General features: G+C 53.7%; 1 protein-coding gene and 1 pseudogene across 1 annotated transcript; both read right to left on the bottom strand.

The window, feature by feature from the left end:
* Window positions 1-756: 756 nt before the first annotated feature.
* On the bottom strand, window positions 757-3,068 carry LOC120757130 (small ubiquitin-related modifier 3-like; annotated as a pseudogene).
* A 5,750-nt stretch (window positions 3,069-8,818) lies between these two features.
* On the bottom strand, window positions 8,819-18,124 carry PTTG1IP (PTTG1 interacting protein). Its single transcript, XM_040074647.2, has 7 exons — window positions 18,024-18,124; window positions 15,466-15,518; window positions 14,410-14,518; window positions 11,718-11,823; window positions 11,547-11,612; window positions 11,120-11,166; window positions 8,819-9,595 (listed from the first exon to the last, which is right to left on the bottom strand). Exons 1-7 carry the CDS (start codon window positions 18,100-18,102, stop codon window positions 9,552-9,554), a joined length of 504 nt encoding a protein of 167 aa, XP_039930581.1. The 5' UTR covers window positions 18,103-18,124; the 3' UTR covers window positions 8,819-9,551.
* Between the last annotated feature and the right edge of the window lie 319 nt (window positions 18,125-18,443).

The raw sequence follows: 18,443 nt of genomic DNA, 5'->3' as shown, positions 1-18,443 counted from the left end.
TCTACCAAAAAGAAATATTAAAAAGAAACTTGAGGCCACAGACTTCCAGTGCCCACAGAGAAAGAGTCAAAGTTAAAGGAGCAGGGCAAAGGGACTGATGCTGCCCAGCCCTCGGCAAACAGCTGGAATTTCAGTGATGTGACTTTTATAAAACACAGCTACTATATCACAAGCATTAAGTTTCTGGACCAGCTGCCCTGCTGCCTCCAGTTTTGCAATAGTGCAGGACGAAAAAAACCAAATCCCATTTCTCCATTAGAAAGTATATTTTGGCCAATTTTATCCTAATATGAAAAAACACATGTAAACCTGAAGAATTTAAACCCTATCCTAAGCATTGCATTGTGTTCTACCCCCAGTCAAGAGCACAATGCTGCCGAAGAGACTGAATTTGTAACATGAGCTAAAACTTAAAACCTGTATCTCTGTTCCTTCTCTTGAGTGCATCTTAAAAGGAAACTTTTACACTCACACTTGGCATGAAAATACATTGAACTATTTATATAATTAAATCAGAGGGGCAAGACCAACCAGAGCCAGGAATGAACACTCAGTGTCCCAACACATGGATGAATGCTTAGGCCACAAGTTTAAAGAAAAACCAAAAAAGAGTAACAACAGACAGACAACACACATAACTTAGTCTGAACTTAAAATGGTTAAATTCAGACACAGCTCAATCCCTGAAGATACCATTTTGACTTGTACACCTAGAATGTCAAAGACAACAAGCAACTTTGGTAAATATCCTCTGAAGTTTCAAAGAACCCTGTGTGATTGGCATGTTGTTTTGTTTCCTAATAAAACAGCAAATCCAAGGACAGAAGAGAGAGCGAGATGTGATGAGGATCCTCAAACTGTTCTCCAAAAGATGCTGTGTCTTAGCACCCTCCACCTGTCTGCTGCTTGTACACTTCCATTGTGTCTTTGTGTTCCATCTCCAGCTGTGGGAATAACACATGAATTATTTTAACATTTAAAAAATATGGAAATTACATGTAATACAGAAAACTTGAAAAACACGTGGTGACAAAAGCACCTAATTGCTTCTAATCAGCAATAGAGCACTGCAGGAAGAATCTTAATTAACTAAGACATGAAACACTTTCCATCAGTCACCCTGAACAAATTTGTTGGAACATGCTAAACTCACAGCAACAATTTCAGGATCATTTTGATTTCAAGCCCCTTTGATCATCACACAGACATCTGAATATCAGTGTAGCAATTTGCAGTAAGAGTGTTTTTCATACCTCTGCAGGTGTGTCTTTTTCTTTAATTGGCTGTCCATCAAACAGGAATATAATGTGCCTCATTGACAAGCCCTGCAAGTTCAAAGTTAGATGTGAGAAACCACACTTGTGTTTCTGAATCCAAACCAAGTATTCATGGATTTACTGTCAGAACACATGTTAACAAAATTAACAAAACACAAGGATAGGATGACAGAAGATAGATTTAGATTAGGTATTGGGAAGAAAATTTTCCCTGTGAGGGAGGTGAGGCCCTGGCACAGGTTCCCAGAGAAGCTGTGGCTGCCCCATCCCTGGCAGTGTCCAAGGCCAGCTTGGACAGGGCTTGGAGCAACCTGGGATAGTGGAAGGAGTCCCTGCCCTTGGCAAGGAGTGGAATGAGATGGGCTTTAAATTCCCTTCTACCCCCAAACCAGTCTGTGATTCTCTGATTAAGATTTAACCCCCAGGACACTCAGCATATTCGTCTTGCTGTCTACACTAAGGAGGGTCAAATGCCAGCCACTTTATGTTGCCCTTAAAACCTGAGTTACTGCAAAACTGAATCCTGTTCTGACAATGTTTAATCACATGAGGAAGTCTTTAATCCCTGTATCAGGGATTGAGGACCCTGCTCTGCCCTCTGAAGTCCCTCAAACTCCATGTGATTCACACTTCTGTCACACAGGGGAATTGCTAAAACCCCCTGTACCTCTCCAAAAACCCAGAGAGGTGTCAGGGTGGAGCAGGCACAGAGCAGGGCAGAGTGTAAAGTTAGAATAAGCGAAGAAAGGATCCTGCAAGTAACAGACAAGGGCAAACAAAATCCGACTCAGTTTCCAAAGCCATTCACGTGCCCACCCTCTGCTCTGTGTAAAGCAGAGGCACTGGGAGCTCCAGGCTCAGGGACTGAGCTGTGGGGATACATCCTTCTGTTCAGTTCAGGATGGCACTGAGGGACAGCATGTGACACAGAGCAGCCAGTGAACACCTGGGGAACACAGCGGTCACAACTGTGCAATAGGCAGCAGGAGGCACAGGAAGGCAGGAGGAAACTATGAGGAAGCTGTGGCATAGAAGAATTTATTTTCTACCGTTTTCCAAACAGAAAATGCACCCAAAGTTGATGAAGGTTTTGGAGACGACAGGACTGAGGGTTAGTGAATCGTCTCAGAGTCAGGATCGGAACTGGAGGAATTTTTGTAACTCTGTCACGGGACATTAGGGAGCACCTGAGGAGGAAGAGGCAGCTCCCATTCACCGATGGGCCGCCGGCATCTCAGCCGCTCATTCTCCCGCACACATGGACACCCTCACCCTGCCCACAAGCGTGTTCCACGATCCGGGCGGAGAAGCAGCGAGGGTTCCACCAGCACGGGGATGCTTCCCGGGGACAGTGGGAGCGGCCGGGGTGGCGGAGCCCTCTGGGGGGGCGAGAACCGCCGGGGCCGCAGGAGCCCCCGGGCCGTGCCCGCGCCTACCTGTCGGCAGCAGTACGCCTTCACGAGCTTGTTCAGCCGAGAGTGCCGCTTTATTCTGAACTGCACCACGGAGCCCTCCTACCCTGCAACTCTTAGGCCGATGCGCTCGTTCTCCGTTTTCACGCCTTCCTGGACGGAAAAGTGCAGGATGCGGCGGGCTCAGAGCTCGGCCGGGTGAGCCCGCTCGGGTCGGGAACCACCCGCCACGTCTCCTGCGGGACCTCGGCCGTCCCCGCTCCTGCTCCCCTCGGCTGGGACATCCCGGCGACCCCGCTCCTTCCTTCTATCCGTCCCTCCCCTCCCGCCGGCTCCTCCCGCTCCTCTCCCGCCTCACCCTGGGCTTCTCCTCCGACATGGCGGGGCAGGGGGGGTAGCAGGGGGTCTCTCGCTGGGGGCGTGGCCAACGAACACGGGGCGTGGCGAGGCTGCTTGCAGGCGCGCCCACTGAGCCGCACGGGGGCGCTGTGCTCCGCTGAGGGGACCGGCCTGAGGGGAAGGACCGGGACACCCCGGGACACCCCGAGACACCCCGGGACGGCCCCTGGGCACCCCGGGATCCCTGTCCTGGATATCCCCGGGACACCCCGGGACACCCCGGGACAGCCCCTGGGCACCCCGGGATCCCTGTCCTGGATATCCCCGGAACACCCCGGGACAGCCCCTGGCCACCCCGGGACAGCCTCAGGACCGCACCTTCCCGGTCGCACGGCAGCTCCTGCGTGTGGAGAAATGGCACGAGAAGCCTTCCATCAAAGCACTGCCCGCCCAGTGCCTCCAGTCCAGCCCAGCCCGGTGCTGGGGTGTTCGGATCCCCTCAAGGGGGGGAGAGGCAACTTTGCCTCCATCCACAATTGAGGAAAGAATTTGATTCCAAACAAACCCAAAAGCGAGATTAAAACACGAAGGAGGTTAAATGTCGGGATCCAAAACGATATTTCAACTTCTTTTTTTTTTTTTTTTTTCCATAAAAGAGAAAAGAACAAAGATAGAAAAGTGGGGAAAGGCCAAGAATAATTACTTGAAGCACAGGGAAGGGGTTACCACCACCGTGGGCCCAGCGCTGGCTCATAGGGTGCGATGGGTCTTTCCCTGCTGAAGTCCATCTGACAGCTGCCCAGCGAGCCCAAGAGAGAGCAGAGGCAGGCAGCTGGACCAGCACCCTGCAAGGGCACGAGCAGACAGCAAAGACTCCAACACTTTGTGGATTTAGCAGCTGCAGCTTCTGTGGAACTTGCTTACAGAGGGTTTAGAGAGTGGCAATGTCATGTCCACCTCAATGCAACAGCACATCCGTGCGCAGATTCACGTTTGCTCCCTTAAAGTTCATTGGCTGGTCGCTGGAATCCAGCTGAAGTTCGCCTGACGTATCAAAAAGTTTATAGTTTGCTTTTCTCATGTATCGAAGCTTTGCTGCTTGGTGGCATGATGTATCAACTACAAGCTCTCTTCATGACTTCAAAAAGGGTTTATTTTCCAAAATAAAGAAGGAACGAAATGAAGAAAAACATTCTTTGCTTTTTACTCGTTCACTACACGGGCCCAGGTGAGAGCAGGGCGGGAGGTTGGTGCTGATGGAGGTGCCCCTGCAGGGAGGGACAAAAAGGACTCCGGGCTTCTTCAGAAGAAACCCTCTAAATATGAGGTCCATACCACCTCTTCTTCGAGTTCTTCGAGTCCACTTCTCCCACAGGGAGTGCCCTTGAGCCGATGCTGCATCCTCCAGCCTAGAGGTGTTGCGGGGCCAGGAGAGCGGAGGAGGTTCTACCCCACAACTCCATCTCAGCCTCTGTCTTCACCCTGGCCGTGAGGAAAAGAGATTCTGGTCCCTTCAGAATACACTTAGAATCTTAAAGGACTACCCTTTTCCATTCCCTTTCCCAGCTGTGCCCCCTCAGAGATGAGGAAAGTGGCACAGAAGCAAGCAGGAATGGCCCCTGTTGGGGTCTTAGGAGTTGTTTTGGGTTTTTTTTCTTTGAAGGAATTTTCCCCAATACGTATTGCTAGGAGACAATAACGACTGGATACTGAAGAGAGACGAAAGTTGTCAGCTCAGGTGTGGGGGGGCAGCTGGCTACTCTCTCTTCACCTGAGGTTTCCTGTGGAGGGCAGAGATACGTCGAGATTTGGACTGGGAAAACGGCGTTGGCTCCAGCCTCTCTCTTTCACTCTCGACATTCGGAGGGGAGAGAGGCTGTGGTCACTGTGGGGGGAATTTGTCACCACTGCGGGGTTCTGCCTTCTGCTGCTTTTCTTCTACCCGGAGTGGAGCTCTGTTTCCAAGAGCTGCCTTTGCATTGGGACCTTGTTAACACCTGACCTCACTTCAAAGAGGGACTTTTCACCGTGCATTTTATGCATTTGTGGCAGTCACTGTAATCTTTGTGAGTACTTGTTTGTATTAACTGTTACCGCTGTTGTAGCACTTTGTGCTGAAAAATGAAGTATTGAGACTTGTCTAGAAGAGCCAGTCTCAAGAAAAGGGAGGACTTGATAAATAACACATAGAATAGAAATTTTTAGTTCCCCTGAAGTTGCTGAATAGAGCTTTAGTACTAGCTAGCAGAAAAGATAAAAGGATGTAAAGGAATGCACAAAGGAGGATAAACGTAGCTGGAACCAGTGGAGAAACAGATAAAGAGGACTGCAGAGGGGTTTTTTGCAAGTTATGTAACAAAAAACTGTAGTGCATGCCCAAAGAAAAAGCTCAAAGAAAGGTCACCTGTAATATTGAAGCTATCAGTGAATATGACCACCAGACACCCCTTCAGATGACCTCCAGGCCCAAAAAAGGACTTCCAAAGGCAAATTCATGCAAATTAGTTCTAGGAAAGTGGTGTTTGTGTATTAGCTAGGGAGGCTCATTGTAATGAATATGTATGGTCAGGATGGAATAAATACCCTGTTGTGAAGTTTTACCACACACATCAGATTAAAGGAAATAATATTCCATGTGCCCGGCGCTGATAAATAATGACTGCTTTCTAATGCTTCAAATGGAATAAAGAAAAAGTTTATTTTACACCTAATATCAGTATCTATACCCCACCCTCTCCCCAAGTTTCTACAGCTATATGTTTTCCTTCCCTCTCCCACTTCCCCAGTCTTGCAGTAATGTGCAAACGGGCAGGAGAAACCAGATGAGGCCCTTCTCAGCGTCCTGGTTTTCAGTTCAGAAGGGCTGTGGAGGCTGCCCGTTAAATAAGATCAGGAGGGGTCGGTGCTGGTTGTCCCCTGCGGCCACCGCTTCGTTACCCTGTGGCGGCCGCTGCCCCAGCCCGTTCCTCTGCAAGTCATCCAACTCTCTCCGGGGACGCTGGCGGGGCACGGGGCTCGGTGCCCGATCCCCATCGGTGAGTCTTTGGCGCCGGCCGCCTCCAGGAGCTGCATCCTCCTGCTGCTCCTGCTGCTGCCCCTGCCGCCAGCGCACCACGAAGGGATGGAGGTGACGGCGGCGACGCGGGGCCAGCCCGGCTCTGCTGTCCTGCCACCGCAGCGGGCGGATGGCCCCAATGGGCCCTTGGCAGGTGGGGCAGGTGGCAGCGGCCTCGGGGGCGGTGTGGGGCTGGATGCAGGCGTGGCAGAACACGTGCCCGCAGGGCTCCACGGCAGCGGGGCTTTGGAGGAAATCCACGCAGATGCGGCAGAACCTCACGCGTCGTGGCGCTGATGGCTCTTGCCTGGCCTCTGCCATCGGTGCTCCCGGACTTCTCTCAGCTGCTGGCAGGACTTGAAGGCTGGGCTTCCACTCGTGGCACTCAGAGGCTCCTCAGTCACTGGAAGGACTCTGAGGTTCCTCTTCACTCACTGGCAGGACTCAAGGTTCCTCACTCCCTGGAGTCACTCAGAGGTTCCTCAGTCACTGGCAGGACTCAAGGTTCCTCACTCCCTGGAGTCACTCAGAGGTTCCTCACTCACTGGCAGGACTCGGAGGTTCCTCACTCACTGGCAGGACTCGGAGGTTCCTCACTCACTGGCAGGACTCGGAGGTTCCTCACTCCCTGGAGTCACTCAGAGGTTCCTCACTCCCTGGCAGGACTCGGAGGCTCCTCAGACGCTGGCAGCACTCGGAAGCTCCTCGGCTGCTAGTGGATCACAGCCTGGGTGCTGTGGCACTACCTAATGCTGGCGTTTATAGTTACACAAGTGGTGTCATAATGGTCATGAGTGGTGATATCACAGGCCTCCGAGGGCACTCCCAGGAGCTCCCCCATCCATAGAGACAGACCCTGTGGCACAAAGCCCACCTGGCAGTGGGCTGCACACCTCAGTGTTTGCCCAGCTCCCTTCCAGGCGGTCCCTGCTTGGGGTGGAGTCGTGCCAGTCGGACTTGCCAGGACCTGCTCTGCAGAGCTGCTTTCCAAGGCGTGTCCTGGTGCCTGGGACTGCACCTCCCCAGGGACAGGACCCTGCATAACCCTTGGTGTAACTTCAGGAGGTTCTGTTGGTCCATTTCTCTAGCTTGCTGAGGTCCTTGTGGGTTCAGAGTCACCTTCTGGCATCTCAGCAGCTCCTCCCACTGTAGGAAATCCAGCAAACTTGCTGAGGGTGCCCTGGGCCCCATTATTCAGGTCACTATCAAGAAGGAAAAGGACTGGTCCCAGTACTGATGCCTGGGCTACACTGCTGATGATCAGCCTCTATCCCAGTTTCATGCTGTTGATCAACACCCTTTACTTAAAAATCAGTATCAACAGCTAAAATCCCTTCCTCACAGGGCAGAGCTTATTTGCACAGTTCTGCCTCCCTCAAGCCTCCTGCCTTCTCCAAGCTCATGAGAAATGTCTGGATGATCATTTATCAGCCCCAGTGAGCATTCTCCCCTTCAAATACAGCAGCTCTGGAATACAACATAGGATCTGTTGAATTGTTTGCCTCTTCCACCACTTCTCCTTAAAATACCCCTGCAGCACTACACACTGAAGCCACCTCTTGGAATCATTTTGTGCCCTCTGCAAAGAGAGGCTGTTTGGCAGAGACTCTCTGGCACCGGGCACCTCCAGGGCCCTGCTGCTGCTGCCACCATAGCCCTGCTGTGAATGGAATGGAAGAGGCTGTGATGACAGCAGGCCAGCCCAGCACGGTTATCCACCTGCAGCTGGGAAGCTGTGGTCACAGCTCGGTCCATCCCTGGGATTTCACCTCTCAGTGTTGGCTGTTTGTCCCACCTTTCCAATCACAGGGTTGGAACTGGCCTAGTGCCAGCTTTTTGTGACCTTTAAGTGCAGGGCTGTTGAACTTGGCTCAAAGCCAAGCTCCGTGTTACACCTCATTAACCCCTTCTTTGCAAGTACCCTTGTGCATCCTCCTAGTTACCCACTGCAGGTGGTGGGGCACTGTCCCACTCCTCAGCTGTGGTGTCCCCATCACCACCTGCTTCCCCATCCCAGTCAGGACAGCTTTCCATCGTGGCAGACTTGCAAAGGACCAGTTAATCCTCATGAAATCTTTTTAGCTGCCAGGCTCCGCTCTCAGTTAGTATAAGAGGCAGCAACCTTGCAGTGTGGGGGGAGTCGTCAGATGCCCGAGCAGCTGCACAGTTCTTAGCTGGGCACAGAAAGAACTGTAAGATAAGAAACAATAAACAAAGCGCGCAACCTTGAGAAATCAGAACCTGAAGACTCTGTCTCTTTCTTGCATCTGGCTCAGGGCTTTTCAGAAGGCAAAGGATTCTAAAACCACTTGAATCTCAGGAGGAAAACCCAAGAAGGGGCTGTGGGTGCTGCGAGGCCAGTCCTGGGCAGGCACCGGAGCAGGCAGCTCCATCCTCCTTCCCGCCCCAGCGCCCATCTGAGCCCCCAGACCACCCCAAACACACACAGGGGCTCCCTCCTAGAGATGCCAGGGGACAAAAGGCCAAACTCCTGCCAGAACACCCAGCTCCTTCCTTAGAGAGCAGCCTTACTTCCATCCCAAGCTCTTCCCAACACCTGAACACCTCTGGGAACAGATGACTCCTTTCAAGCCCAGCAAGAGCCCAAGGCAGCCTTGCTTCTGTCTCCCCAGCTATCCCCAGTGAGTCAGAGCCATGTAACAGTGACAACTCCATCAGCCACTACTGCCAGCCTGTGCCATGAAAGCAGAATTAAACTCCTGCAGACCAGAACAGTAATTGAATCAGTTTAATACACAGTCAGCATATTATAAATGCACTTGAAACTTACAGTATTGCTAACAGATGTGGCCATTGAGCCGAAGACCACCTTCCTAGAAAGGCACGGAGAGGTAGGAGAGTTGGGGCATTTCCCCAGATTAGTTGCAAGTGAGAAGGTGCACAAAAGACCTTCCTCCTGGAAGCACCAGATCACCAGAAACTTGTGCTCTTTGAGAGGACTGCTAATGTGCTGGGATGAGTGCAGGCACTTGGAATGACAGCCAAAGCCTCCTGCTGACCCATATGTCAGGAAACTCTTGCTGGCTTTTGCATATACTAAAAGTAAAAAAAAAAAAAAAGGGAGGGGGACCAGAGCAGAAGAGCCCACCTCTGTGTGCATGAAGTGTTCTTGGTGAGGCAGGAGTGAGGGAGATGTGACATTGCTTTTGCCCTTGGCTGGGACAAGGACTGTTATGTGCATTGCTTTGGACACCACAACCACCCCCGGGGTGAGTGAGAAGAAATGCACCATCCTCCAGTATTGCCACCACGGTTTCTTGCACCAGCAGGACAAGAGCAAAGCTCTGGCCAAACCAAGCACCTGGAGTGGGGACAATGGTGTCACCAAGCATTTGAGTCATCCTCTGTGGCAGTTGAAGAGGCACCATGGTGGTGGGGGGTCGCCTGGACACTTTTGGCTCTGCAGAAGGCACTGTTCACCAGGGTGGGTGGGTGGGTCTGGAGATGCTAATTCTCAAATTTTGCATAAGGGTTCTCCTCCTTGAACAGGCCTAGAAGAGAGGAGAGATTTGTTAAGACGGCAGCTCCCACACTGGTCACAGCCAGTAAGAAAACCAGTCCTGGGAAACAACTCTTTGTCATTTGAGCATCCTCAAGCCTCCCAGCTGCAGTTCTCCCGAAACACCTGCTCTTACTTGAGCAGTGCCCACAGGCCTCACTGTTCCACTCCCCCCTTTGGCACAAGAGGAGACATCCATTGAGAAGCTTGACCTGATGGCAAACTCCTCTCCCAGGCAGTCCATGTACAGCCCAGGCACAGCAGCCTGGCTAATCTTGCAAAGTGCTCCCTCTACACACCCCTTCTGTCAGACTGGACTTAGAAGCAGAGAGCCCAGACCCAAATTAAATTAACACTGCCTAAGACTTGCTTCCCTGCTCCTGCATCGAGACTGGGAAACAGCAAGGCAGGGTATGGGGCTGACTTCTGGGCTAGCAAGGAGCCATGTGCCATCCTGTTTGCTGCTTTCCCAGCTCAACACTTTTAAAGAACAGCCACAAAGGATGAGATTGCAAACTCTGGGGTCAGGCTGCAGCAAGACAGCCCTGACATGGCAAGGCAGTCCCAGAGCACAGGTCTTGCACAGGAAGGTGCTTCCCCCACCAAGAGCTCCTTCAGGCACAGCTTTGCCTCCTCTTTCTTCCCCAAAGGAGCCAGCCCATCCAGAGGGCCTGGGATCTCCTGCCTAACCTGGACCTGCTGCAGGCAGCAGCTTCAAGCAGAGGAAGGTCTCTAGCTTTCCCTACAGCCCCCACAAAGCCAGAGACCACCAAGTACAGCATGCATGAGCCCAACTGCTCCACAGCCAGACACTGGCAGAGCTCCCAGCAGCCCTAATAGGCAAGCTGGGGGGACCCTCCCCTGCACACAGCAACTGGCTGTTCCCTGCTTTCTTCCAAGCTGATGTTCCCCTGAGATAGGTGCAGACCTGGTCCAGATCCAGGGGTCTCACCTGAGGGACAGTCCAGCCCCAGGAGGGAGGCTGTGCACTCCCATCCCCAGGGGACTGAGACACCTCCTGGGGAACTGCTGATGGCACGGTGGGATTGGGGTGGGATTGGTGCCTGCTCTGTGCTCCTGCAGCTGTGGGCAGGACACACCTGACTCCCACCTGGCCCCACACCCCAGGCTGCTGGCTCCCCAGCCGCTTGCTCACCACAGAGCTACTGGAGGGGTGTGCCTGAAGGGTAACAGCATTATGATGGTGCTGTGTCTGCCAGCTTCTGCTTCTCCCCTCCAGTCAAGCTCCATCAGCTTCCCCCACATGGTAAACGTGGAGGACACATTCTGGGGAACATTATACCCTTCCTCTTCCCTGCCCAGGAAAATCAGCCCTTGTGTGGGCTCACACACCATGACCCCAGCATCTCTGCACTTGCTCTGAGCCAAGAGAAGCAGGGATCTTGTTTTCTCTGCTGGCCAGCTCTCATCTACAGCTGTAACCATGGCAAGGAGCACAGTTACTGAGGCTCCTTTATCTAAAGCTTAGTTTGAATCACTCATGTCAGCACTGTACCGTATTTTCTTCGGATTTCATCGTGCCGTGATTTCATCTCTGCTCTCCTGCGAGAAGCAAACAGGAAAGCCATGAGTCAGTGACTGGTGATACAAAATGGAACAAGAGCCAGAGCTCCTTGCTTATTCCTAACCAAGGCAGCTCCAGATTGGCAGGTTTGCTCAGCCTCCCACCTCCTGGAGGCTCTGGGCACCACCAGAGCCCACACAAGTCAGCAACCCTCGGGGAGTTGCATACACAACACTTGTGATGCTACATCCACGAGTCACCCCAGCACGACATTCCTCATGAGGCTTTTGTGTGAGCTGGGGCTGAAGCAGCCACTGACTGCATGTGTTGAGCCCCACGTGCCTCCTGGCATCACGTTTGAAGGCACAGATATGAGCCAAATCATTCTGCAGCCTCAGGGCCTGTGGTACAAACTCACCTCTCCTCCTGCCGCACCCGCCTCTTCTCCCGCTCCCTGGCTGCTCTCTCGTCATCCTTGTCTGGCCTGGTAGACAGAAAAGCCCCTTAGTGCACTCAGCACTCAGTTCTGCAGCAGCACATGGCTGCATCTGAGCTGCTCCACACAACCAGGGAACCCCCCGATACTTGCTTTTTGCTCTTTTTCTTACAACAGCAGCAGCAGCAGCAGACCCCCAACATGATCAGAAGTGTTCCTCCCACCACGGACATTGCAATGATCAGAGCTTCAAAGTTCACTGCAGGGTTTAACAAAACGTGTTTAGCACACACAGACACAGCTGCCTGGAGCTACAATATAGGATCACAGGATCACAGAATCATTAATGTTGGAAAAGCACTGTGAGATCATCAAGTCCAACTGTTCCCCCAGCACTGCCAGATCTTCCAGTAAGCCATTTCCCCAAGAGAAACAGCTCCATGTTGTTTGAACATTTACTTCCAGGGATGGTGACTCTACCACTGCCCTGGGCAGCCTGGTCCACTGTCTGACCACCTTCTGCGTGAAGAATTTTTTCCTAATATCCAGCCTAAACTTCCCCTGATGCAACTTGAGGCCATTTTGTCTTGTCCTCTTTATGAACATACTGTCACCAGCAGCTTCAGTCACTGGGCTGGAGATGTGTAACCACCCAGGAAAGCAAATGGACATTGTTAGCTGTAGATACACCAAGCGCTGGTACCCACAAATAAACACCAGCTGAGCACATGTACCTGCTAACAGGAGTGCTCAGTTACTGGCTATGAAGAAAGGCAAGGACAAACACACTCAGGTCAAACTCCTCTGGCAGAAACAGGAGCAACGCTATCTTAATCACTAATCCAGGTAAAAAGTAACCATCAAGGGAAAAAACCCAACACTGAAGGCTCCAGGGCTAAGGAATGACCTCTGACAGGGAGAAATTGCTGTCCATGGGAGGCAGCCTCAGAAGTCATCTCTGATGAGATGAGCACTTAGAGGTGTCTGAAGTCCTTGGGCAAGAGGAAAAACTGAAACAGGATCTGTTGGGATTTATCAGCTTGGGACCAGCAGTTCTGCTCAGGCAGCTGAAGGCCAAGTCCTGCTTCCTGCACCTGACTGCCATGGGCAGGGGGGGTCTGCTCACCCACACACAGAACAAAACCTGCTGAAACACGGTGAAGCAGCAGCTGTGAGCCCTGGTCCCTGCCCATCCTACTCAGCTCCTGCAGTAACGGCAGTAGAGACACCAGCCAAAACTGACACATCTAGATGCCAAGGATTTCAGGCGACAACAAAGAGGAGTTTCTTCCAAGTATGATTCAGGCTGTTCAGAGACTTGCAGCCTGTGGAAATATTTGTTTAGGAGTCACTTTGCACACAACAGCCAGGTTACAGAGATCTCAGTGCACCTGAACCTGCTCAGAGCACTTTTGAAGGTCATTTAGTCCAACACCCTACCACAGGCAGGGACATCTTTCACTAGGCCAGGCTTCCCACAGTCCTACCCAGCCTGACCTTGAATGTTTCCAGGGATGAGGCATTCACCATCTCTCTGGGCAACCTGTGCCAGTGCCTCATCATCCTCATTGTAAGAAACATCTTCCTTTTATCTGTTCTAAATAGATCCTCTTTTAGGTACTCCAGGCTGAGCTGACTCCACCACTGAAATTATTTTCAAAGCCTGCAGCAGCGTCAGTGCTTCTGAAACTCTTTTGGGGTTTCAGGATGAGCCTGGGGTTCAGCTCCTCCCCTTTCCACACAGAGAGGTCTGTGGCAGAGCACCAGGCACTCCTCCAGCTGATGACAGAGCCTAAGTCACACACACCAAAAATGCAGGCTCACGTAAGAGCTAATCTCCCACAGGACTAATCTCCTCTACAGCAAGTTTTGCAGGCTAAGGAATGTGTTCTTCTATAATGAAACCTTTTGTGACGCTGCTCACATTAAAACTAGTATTTCAAGGTCTTACAGAACTTTCAGAAAAGCATACCACAGGGCTCACAAAGAGGAGATTCTTCCTCCACAAGCATAAGAGCAGTTTGAACTCTTGTGGGCAGATGAGAGCCCAGCCTCGAGCACAACAGCTGACAGGCAATGACAGTTCAGCTCCAGGCTCCTCATCAAGGAGGTGGGTGAGAGCAACCAAGCCCCAGCTTGCTTCCTTCCTGCTCCAGCCCCCAAAAGCTGGCTCCTGTCTGAGCATGAACATGCACTAAGCTTGGTCTAAACAAGGCACCAATCTCTCCAGAAATCCTTCAGGAAACAGAGCAGCAGGGAGGAGAGGCAGCCAAGAGCCAGTTGTCCACCAGAAAAAGCTCCCAGAGGAGACCTGCATGTGCAGGGGTAGTTTTAGAAGAGGCTTTTTTTTTCTCAGGTGGTTAAGAGCTGAGCAGGACTATGGTACACTCAGCCCTAGAAGCACACACAGGTGACAGAGAAGTCACCACACCTCTGGTTCCAGGAGCCCACCTGGGACAGCAGCCACGTGAAGAGCCAGAAGTGGTGCACGGAGTGACGTGCCAGCTGCAGAGGAGAGCTCTGCTGGGATTCATCCACCACAAAGGGCTGCACAGGCCCACAGAGAACCTTCCCCTCCTGCTCCCAGGCGCTAGCCACGTCTGGAGCCTCCATCACACCAAAGCATAAGGGATGTATTTTGGAGCAGCTAAATCCTCACGGGTCCTACTTGCCAGAAGGCAGGGAACTGCTCATACTCCGCTTGCCCGCCCACACTCCGGGAAGTCTGAAGAACCTTGACTGACTTGAGCCTGTCGTTGCTACACTGGCAGAGAGACAGGGAGGCAGGGGAGCCTCCCAGCAGCGGCGAGCACTCACGCAGCCATCACCCCAGGCTGGCACTTACCCCAGCAGACGCCCCAGCGCGCGGAGCGGAGCTCACACAGGTCGGCCGGGGGGAGGATTCTCCGCACGGGGTATTCCACGCACTTCCTGCTGCTGGCACACCACAGGCACTGGAACACAGGAGCCAGGCAGCACGGCGTTACTGGTGCGCTGCCAGTGACCCGCGCTTTGCTTCGGCAGCCGCAGCGCAGGGCCGCTGCTGCCGCCTCACCAGAACCAGATACCACCAGCAGCAACGGGGTGCTCGGGAGTAAGAGCTGTGTCGGCACAGATCGCACCAGGAGAGGCAGGCGAGGGGAGTGCAGAGCTCTAGAGCAAGTAGAATCCTTCTCCTGGCTTAGAATCATAGACTATCCTGAGTTGGAAGAGACTCCCAAGGACCATTGAGCCAACTACTGGCCCTGCCCAGGACAGCCTTAAGAATCCCACCATGGCTTGCACAATTAATGACACAAATCCTTTATGTCTATTTTTGGGATAAGAAGAAAGCCTTTGAGACAAAGCACTCTACACACACAAAGCTGATGAGCAGGAGAGGCGTGCGTCTCTCTGAATCTCCGCAGAGCTTTGCACACTCCTCTCCTGGTGGCTCCAACCCCCAGCCCCAGCATTCAGTAGGGTTTGGTCAAACTGGTTCTGGCTACATCAGCTGCAAGATCTGACTCAAGTTCAAGTTTGCTGATATCTGCGATAAGGCAGCGGAGACTGGCAGGACACCAGGACACATCCTGCATCCACCCAGTGCCGTGGCACAGACTGCTGATGGGGAACTTGACCAGCCAGTCCAGCCCACTCAGTCCCTTCTCCAAGCACGTCGCCCATCCATGAGGAAGCAGGTCAGCAATTCCTTTACTCTGATCAACAAGCACGCAACAAAACCCACCCAGTGTCCAGCAACCTCCTCCCAGAGCACCAGAGAGGGACTGCCCTCTCACCCTCATAGGTGGGTGGAATTTGCAGCATGTCTGGGACAAGGGCAGGGGACCAGCCCCCCCTTCCAGGAAGGACACGTTTTCAGGCATGGTGAGAGGTTGGGACTCTCATTGCTGCTACTCACGGTGACATTTTTCAGGCACTCTTCACAGCTCCTGTTTGTATACTGGCGACAATCTGCAGAAAGGAAAAAAAGTTACCTCAAGACTTTGAAGAGCTTCAGAGGTTTAAAACTCTGGGCTCCTCCAAGCCTGCTCCTACCCACCACTGGACCAGCGGCAATGCATGCTGTAGCTGCAGGAGTCACCAGCTTCAGCACGGGCTCTGTGTCATAGTGGGAGCCCCAAATGCAAATAGAAGTTCATCTGCCTTGCTCTGCTGACAAAGCCCTAAGCTGTGAGTTCCTCTCCTGGGTTTTATTTCCCTAAAAGCCTAAACATTGGCTAGGGCAGTAGGACAGCCAGGGGACACAGCTAGAGTCGGTCTAAAGGGACCCTGTGAGGATGAGGGCAAGCACTGGGTAGGTGGTACAGTCCTGCAGCACCAAATGATGGAGCAGCTCAAGCAAACAAGCCCCAGACACAGGAGTTGCTACCAGGAGAAGCAGAGGAGCACACAGGGACACACAGAGCTACAGATCCTGCAGGAGGCCTCCCGCTGCACACAAGGGCCATACCCTACCCCAGCCAGTTCATCCAAATCTTCCTTCAGCAAGACACAGTCCAGGCAACGGGAGCAGCACCGCAGCCAAAATCTGTGCTCACATTCAGAACCTGTTTCCACCCCCAGTTCTGTAGATGCCACGTGCCACCACAGATGATGGCATCCCCATGGGATGCATCCAGCTGGGCAGGGGAATGGAGAAGGTCTGAACCTGAACACAGGATGAGCTGGCCCAGTCCAGCCCCCATTCTGAGCTTAGCTACAGCTCCCAGCAGTGCTCTTGGAAAATGTCTTGCTGCAGGATATTCACCTGCAATTCACTGGTGTGCTTCCTCAAATTTTCAGGAAGGGTGGTTTGCCAAGCCCTCAAGAATGAGCCATTTAAAACTGACTCCTGCTTAAGAGTCTAAGCAGCAGCCTGTTTGAACAGTGGTTTAACAGGAAAACTCAAATCAATTTGCCTGACCACTCACTGCTGGATGAAGGATCACTGCTTTGCAGTGTCGTAATCAGGAAAAAATCAATCCCAGAGGTGCTTGTTTTCCACTCTCACAATCAGCAAAGCTGCATTTTCTCCCTCCAGCTGGCAGGAACCCTCAGCTATGACCCACTGTCAGCAGTCACATGCTCTGTGCAGCCCTCCAAACAACTGGGCAATTGATTAACATAGCTCAGATAAGGGTGTTTACACACCCGGAGAGGCTGAGATTGCAGATTTTAAACACTCTGAAGCTGCATCTTCCCCATTTCTTCAACTGAGGCCAGAAAAGCACAAGGGCGCCTGTGCTGCCCTGGGACTGTTCTTTACCAGGAGTCCCAAAACACCCTCCCACACCACAGGAGGCCAGTGGTGGACAAAAGCAGAACCTGTGGTTTTAACTGGGCTTTGCTTTCCCCGGGGGTATCCCCTCTCCCGGCATCCCTAGCTAGGGATCATCCTCCAAGTCATCAAGTCAAAGGCACCCACTCACAGCTGTGTGGGAACGGGCTGCTTCGAGGACACGGCAGCCCTTCAGGATTTGGTTTGCCCAAATGGCCCATCTCAGGTGAGCAGACAGCTCACATGGGAGGGCACAGGGAGCACTGCACTCCTCGGGGACAGAGGTAGGACAGCAGCTCTTGCTGTGCTAGAAGCCACCCGGGTAATGCTTTTGACAGAGGAGTGAAGAGAATGGCTCGGGGTGGAAGGAAGAGTAAAACATGCTTGTCCTCAACTTCCTTCCTGCCAAAGCCACCATGCAAGCATCATCACATGGAGAACAGCTCCTGGCTTGGGAGAGGCGGCAGACTTCTCAGGACACTCTGAAGGCAGTCATCTCCACCCTTTGCTACAGCTTGTGCAGCACCTCTGGGGGCTCTGCTCCATCCCCCACCTGCTCAGGAGGAGCAGCTGGACACCCACTGCTCCCCACCCATCCCTATCCAGGAACACCCATCTTCTTCCTGGTCGGAGGATGCCCCAGCCAGCCCCCGCTCCCTCCAAGGGGCCATCAGCAGGAGCCTGGCTGCCCACTGACTGCCCCCAGCTCAGGGGAGGTAAGCAGCTCTCTCACCCGAGCTGTTATCATCACCAAACCATGGAATCATAGAAGGGTTTGGGGAGGAAGGGCTTTAAGCCCATCTTGTCCCACTCCCCCACCATGGGCAGGGACACCTTCCACTATCCCAGGCTGCTCCGAGCCCCGTCCAACCCGGCCTCGAACACTTCCAGGGATGGGGCAGCCACACTGGCCATAGAAGTTCCGTCGCATTGGAAGCCGGAAAAGCGGCGAGCAAAGCCCCACTTCCAGCACCCGCTCCACTTCCCCGAACTCGAAAGGACACACGGGATCCCACCCTGCGGAACTCCCAGCGAGGGTCAGGGCCTCCCCCACGCACCCCGAGCGGCCCAAGCGCGCCCGCTGGGTGCCCGCCTGCCTCCCGCACCGCGCATCCCACAAAAGCGGCATCCAGGCCGGGATTTCGGGGTGCCGTGCGAGGAGCGCCCGGGCCCCCTCGGGCGCCACGGTCAGCGCTTACCTCCGGCCACGTCCTGCGCGGTGAGGGCGGCGGGCAGCAGGGCCAGGGCCAGCGCGCAGAGCCGCAGCGGCGGGGCCATGGCGGAGCGCGGCCGGGGCGGGCGGGGCGGCACCGCCGCTATGTGGGGCCGGCCGGGGGCGGGCCGGGGGCGGCCCCTCCGAGGGGCAGCGAGGCTCCCGCCGCGACCCGCCGGCGGGGTGAGGCCTGCGGAGGAGGAGCCGGTCCCGGCGGAGAGACCCCGGGGCTGCCGGGGCTTGCCGGGGCCTACCGGGGCCGCGGCCGCCCGCAGGAGGGGGCCAGACCCCCGCGGGAGCAGCAGGAGGAGGAGGGGGAGAGAAGCGGCCTTTCCACAGCCTCCCGGGGTAATCTCGCCCCTGCGCAAACCCAGCCCGAAAGGCCCCGCATCCCTTCCCGCGGCGG

This window comes from Hirundo rustica, chromosome 10 (assembly GCF_015227805.2).
Source record: "Hirundo rustica isolate bHirRus1 chromosome 10, bHirRus1.pri.v3, whole genome shotgun sequence".
Taxonomy (NCBI): domain Eukaryota; kingdom Metazoa; phylum Chordata; class Aves; order Passeriformes; family Hirundinidae; genus Hirundo; species Hirundo rustica.
The sequence above is the reverse complement of the archived record's forward strand: the minus strand, read 5'-3'. Positions and strand labels throughout refer to the sequence as shown.

Bases quoted from the DNA above. Each gene is read 5' to 3' on its own strand.
- PTTG1IP (XM_040074647.2), bottom strand. From the start codon at position 18,102: ATGGCCCCGCCGCTGCGGCTCTGCGCGCTGGCCCTGGCCCTGCTGCCC. The intron at 14,519-15,465 runs GTGAGTAGCAGC...CCTGTGTTCCAG, and splicing joins AGTGCCTGAAAAATGTCACC to TGCCTGTGGTGTGCCAGCAG. The intron at 11,613-11,717 runs GCAAGTATCGGG...TCTGTCTACCAG, and splicing joins TGTAAGAAAAAGAGCAAAAA to GCCAGACAAGGATGACGAGA.